We start from the raw sequence: 5,489 nt of genomic DNA on the forward strand, positions 1-5,489 counted from the left end.
ATCATGTTTTATATACAAACCTTATAATGACAAGACCTGTGTGTGTTTGTGAGTGTGTGGGTGTGTGTGTGTGTGTATGAAGGAGAGCTTTGAAGAGACTTTTACAATAGCAAACTTTCAGCTTAAAGGGCCAATATTGTGTGTTTCTCAGGCTTACATTTAAATACTATACCACAATAAAGTATAGATGTCACCTTTAGTTGTTATTAAAATGCTATTTTTATGTTTAAATAGAAAAGAAACTTATCTTCTCATGACTTCCTCTTCTAAACGCCTTGAAATTGGCCTCTGTCTCTTTAAGAACCACCTTCCGCTTTTGTCCCGCCCTTTGTGTGTGTGTGTGTGTATGAAGGAGAGCTTTGAAGAGACTTTTACAATAGCAAACTTTCAGCTTAAAGGGCCAATATTGTGTGTTTCTCAGGCTTACATTTAAATACTATACCACAATAAAGTATAGATGTCACCTTTAGTTGTTATTAAAATGCTGTTTTTATGTTTAAATAGAAAATAAACTTATCTTCTCATCACTTCCTCTTCTAAACGCCTTGAAATTGGCCTCTGTCTCTTTAAGAACCACCTTCTGCTTCTGTCTCGCTGGGTTGAGAGCTCAGCAGACAGTTTAAGTTTCACTTTCACTTTCACCTGGGAGCCTGCAGGAGTCCTGGGCGGGGTGTGTGGGGAGGGGGGTGCTCCGCCATGAGGAAGTTTGGCTTAAAGACACGTCCCGTTTCTGGTACCAAAAGGCGTTCCTAGTCCCTACCTGTCGTTTAACTCCTCAGCATGGCTGCCTAAAAACTCTACAGGATTTCTTAAACGTTCATGAATGAGTAAAAGCAAGGCTTTGGGCATGTTTTTTTATGAGAGTATAACATTATAACATCATTATAACATAAACTCAAAAAAGTTGATTTTACATGAAATTGACCCTTTAATCGAGTAATTCGAATTTGCCATTCATAAAGATTTAATTTTGGGAAAATCAAATTTTTTTGTCCACCAGTGCACTCTTTGGGGCTTCTGTAGTTCAGAGGTCACCCCACCTGTCCCTCAAGACGCTTGGTACACGACATGAAAATATGGCAGCTAGCAAAGAGGATCTAATTCCCAAAAAAGGCACAGTTTCTTCAGTTTTTTGGAAGTGGTTAGGTTTTGCAACCTCAGACTTGGAACAACAAACACCTCACTGCAAAATCTGTTTGAAGCCTGTTGCTACACATGGCAGGAGTACAACAAATTTGTTTCGACACCTGAAACAGAGGCACTCTGTTAAGTGGGAACCAAAATCGATTAAAATCAAAAATCGAATTTGGGATGCAAAAAATTGGAGATGTTTTTCTGGGCCATATCGCCCAGCCCTACACAGGGTCCATTGAACTGGTGCGATCTGGAGAGTTTCTGYTTGAATTTCTGTACTGAATGTCAGATTATACTCAGACAGTTGCTGTTTTGAGGAGAACTGCCTCCCACTCTAAGAGACCTTTGGCTTCAAAGGTTCTCAATAAGATTTGAGGTCAGGGGATGGATGGGTGCCTCGCCGTTAGTTTCTCTCCTTTCATGCCTGTAGCGGCCAATGATGCAGCATGAGATGGTGCATTGTCATGTTTGAATATGGTTTTAGTCTTCATGTATTTCTGGGCCCGCTGCAGCTGCTTCTGAACATTGGTTGAGAGGCCAAATAGAAGGTTTATGCAGAACTGCAAGCCTTTGCGGGACTCCAGAGTTTGCTGATTTGTAATGGTGTAGCTGCTCTCTTAATGCAGTGTATTTGTCTGTCTTTATCTTCACAAACCTGTGAGTGCTCTGAATCAGCCACAAATCTCTGAACAATACGATGAACACATTTAAGTTTTCATGAAATACCTAAGATGTCCAATGAATTCAACTATTTCATGCTTTTCAGCAGCAAAGATCCCTTTCACCCCATATTACTTAAAGGACGGGTCTGATTAATAATGTGGAACAGCTTCTTCAAAAGTTTTCATTTTAATTGGGTTCACCTGGAAAACTAATCACAGATGTCTGAGGTTGTTTACAGATACACAGAGCTTTGAGACACAATGAGTTTAATTGAAAACAAAACAAAATATAAAAATCTTTTTGACTTTGTAAATATTTTGTGCCAACATCCTCGTTGCAGAGCTGCAGAATGAGATCCAGAAGCTTCATAAAGACTTTATGTCTGAYGAGAAGAGGCTAAGAAGCTCCACCAGAGCTGTAGAAGACTCCATGGACACCAGACAGGAAGCTAAACACAAACTGGAGATTTGCAAATGCAGTGGAGACCTGGCAAAGCTGGAGAAGAAGGTCAAACAGTTCAGTGTGCTCAAACTCAACCAAAAGGTGAGAAAATGTACCACAATGTCCACCATGATGTTAAATTGTTGACCAACAAAGCTTCCACAACATCCAGCCCAATATCAACCACAACATCCACCACAACATCCAGCACAATATCAACCACAAAATTGATCATAATGTCCTCTACAATGTCCACCACAATGTCCACCACAATATCAACCACAACATTTACCATAATGTCCTCTACAATGTCCATCACAATGTTCACCACAATGTCCACCACAATATCAACCACAACATTTACCATAATGTCCTCTACAATGTCCACCACAATGTCAACCACAAAATTCAACCACAACATTTACCATAATGTCCTCTACAATGTCCACCACGATGTTCACCACAATGCCCATTAAACTGTCCACCACAATATTTACCATACTGTCCTCTACAATGTGCATCACAATTTCCACCACAATATCAACCACAACATCTATCATGTCCTCTACAACGTCATCACAACATCCAACACAAAGTCCGACTTAATGTCAACCACATGTCCACCACAATGTCCTCTAAAATGTCCATAGTATCCACCATGATGTCCACAACATCCATCATAATGTCCACCATAACGTTTTTGGATTTTTTTTGATGAGGATAGGGAGGAACTGACTTACTGAGCTGTAAATGCTATAAACTAAAAATATCCATAGAACACCAGACTGTATTCAGTCAACTAGTAAGATTTGAAAAAGTTCAACTAGTTCATACTTTAGATTTTGATAGTTAAAAAGTAGACAAGTTGAATTATTTTTGTGATATAATGGGCAGTTTTTGACTTTTTTTTCAGTTTCTTTTACTGTCAAAATAACTTATGAGTGCTTTAAGCAGCTTGCTGTGGTCTGATGCAGATCTGTGGAGGACCAGATCTGGAAGACTGTTCAAAATGTGGTGGAGGTCCRCTCTGCGTTGGAGTTGTTCCTGGAGCTCAGAAAGCATCAGAGATGGCAGAGGAAATAAAGCAGCAGCTCGTCAAACTCCCGTCCAAACTGCAGCAGTCCAAGAAAAAGGCAGGTTCACACTGCAAACACAGGAAGGGGTTTCTAATTAAACCGTTCTCATCCTGGTTCTGGTTCATTATTGGTTCTTTCCTGTGATCAGGTTCCACTACCTGGATGCAGGACAGACATCCAAAATATGGGTGGGCAACCATAATCAAGGCCCTTAATCCCCAAACTGCTCTTAATCTGCACTAATTTCTCCATTGGGGGTTAAACAGTACATTTACTCGTTAGCAACGTAGCAACTGGTCTGCTAATTTTAGCTTGTAGTTTCTGTTTAGCTAGTTTTGACTTTTAATAACCATTTTCTCATTTTAGCTTTATTTATTGTTCTGCTTGTTTTAGCACTTAGCTTTTGTTTGACAAATTTCAACTTTTAGCTTTTGCTAATTTTGACATTTTGCTGTTGTTTTTGCTAAATGTAGCTTTTGTTCTGATTGTTTTAGCTCTTTAATGTCTCAGTTTCAGCAGAACGTGTTTGTGTTTCTGCTGATTGTTGGTATTAATTCTGTTAAAGTTCACTTTTTTATTTCTTCTGTCCTAAATAAAGTAAACTGAACACTAAAATATGTTTTATTAGATCTCAGCTTCCTTGGCTCCACCCCCAGCCCCAGATGGAAATGGTGCACTCTGGTCCAGATCAGAACAGGGTTGGTGCTGCTGGAGTTCTAGCTCTTGGGGCCAGAGCCTTGGTGGTCAGAACAGAACTGGTGCTATGAGGAGGCAGTGGTTCCAAACTAGAACTGACACTGGTTTAGGGGGAAACCAACTTGACCGGGGTCGGTACAGTTCGGTATAAATGGGTGAAGTTTTTGTAGATGTGTGAAAACCAAAGTACAGAAACCTGCTGGTTGGCAGGTGAGCTCCAGTTTATAAAAAGTGTTCTGACTGGTCGTTCTGTTTCAGATCAGTGAAGTCCAGCAGCTGTCTCAGGACACCAAGGATCAGGCCAAAGACCTGCAGCACCGAATCACCACTACCTCTGGGTCTTTGGAGGCAGAGAAAACTAAAACCAGGGAGCTGCTCCAGMGAGTCAAGCACTACCTGATGGGTCAGTGTTTACACCCACATCATATGTATTGTATAATTGTTTTAGTTTCACAACAGCAGTGACTCAAAAATTATCATGGCAATATATTTAATGCAGTTAGTCTGCTTTGGACCTGGTTAACACCCAGGCTTAGTTAATCCAGACTAACATTTTGCTCTGAAGAGAATAAATAAGAGATCAGCTCAGTGACAGAAAACACCAACAGTTTCCAGCAGTGTATTATTTTTTTGAAACTTTGAAAATGTTCAGAGTGATCCCTCTGTCTGCACAAACCATTTTTGTCATATTTCATCATGCTTCCTCCCTGACAGATGAAATGGTTCCTCCAGATGACATCGAGAAAATGGCCAAAACTGTTCTGAGAATCCAGTTGCCTGCTGATATTCACTCAGTGATCAACAACATCAATAATCTGATCAATAATCCCACCAGATTGCAGGAYGACACAAAGAAGCTGGAAGAGGAAGCTGCTCAAGAGCTGCTGCAGAAAGCTGAAGAAGTGAAGTTAGTGTCTGAAAACACAAAGTACCAGCTGACAGCAACACAACAACAAATGTCTTTTATTTGATCTGACAGAAAGAAAACTTGCAAACATTTCATCCCACAACACAAATATCACATTTTGTACAACTATAATTTTTGTCCCCTGAAAAAAAAATCGACTGGATGACTCCTGGAATCTGTTAAAGAAACTTCACAGGATCAGAACAAAAGTTCAAACAAATGCTAAAACCAGCACAACAAAAGTTAAACCAAAAGCTATAATTAGCAAAATAGTAGCTAAAAGCTAAAATTACTAAAACAGTGGCTAAATTTAGCACAAAAAAGCCTAAACTAAATAAAATACATAATTAGCCAAATAAGTAGCTAAAAGCTAAAATTACTAAAACAGTGGCTAAATTTAGCACAAAAAAGCCTAAACTAAATAAAATACATAATTAGCCAAATAAGTAGCTAAAAGCTAAAATTACTAAAACAGTGGCTAAATTTAGCACAAAAAAGCCTAAACTAAATAAAATACATAATTAGCCAAATAAGTAGCTAAAAGCTAAAATTACTAAAACAGTGGCTAAATT

At 39.2% G+C, this 5,489-nt stretch overlaps 1 protein-coding gene across 1 annotated transcript in view; it reads left to right on the forward strand.

Annotated features, from left to right (window-relative positions):
- lamb4 (laminin, beta 4) overlaps nt 1-5,489 on the forward strand; it is a gene marked incomplete at its 5' end in the record, with an annotated part of 41,792 nt that overhangs the window by 31,097 nt on the left and 5,206 nt on the right. The window contains 4 exon segments of the mRNA XM_014020140.1: nt 2,138-2,340; nt 3,213-3,371; nt 4,269-4,413; nt 4,725-4,917. Coding sequence (XP_013875594.1) covers nt 2,138-2,340; nt 3,213-3,371; nt 4,269-4,413; nt 4,725-4,917 — 700 coding nt within the window.

This window comes from Austrofundulus limnaeus, unplaced genomic scaffold, assembly GCF_001266775.1.
Source record: "Austrofundulus limnaeus strain Quisiro unplaced genomic scaffold, Austrofundulus_limnaeus-1.0 Scaffold241, whole genome shotgun sequence".
Lineage (NCBI taxonomy): Eukaryota > Metazoa > Chordata > Actinopteri > Cyprinodontiformes > Rivulidae > Austrofundulus > Austrofundulus limnaeus.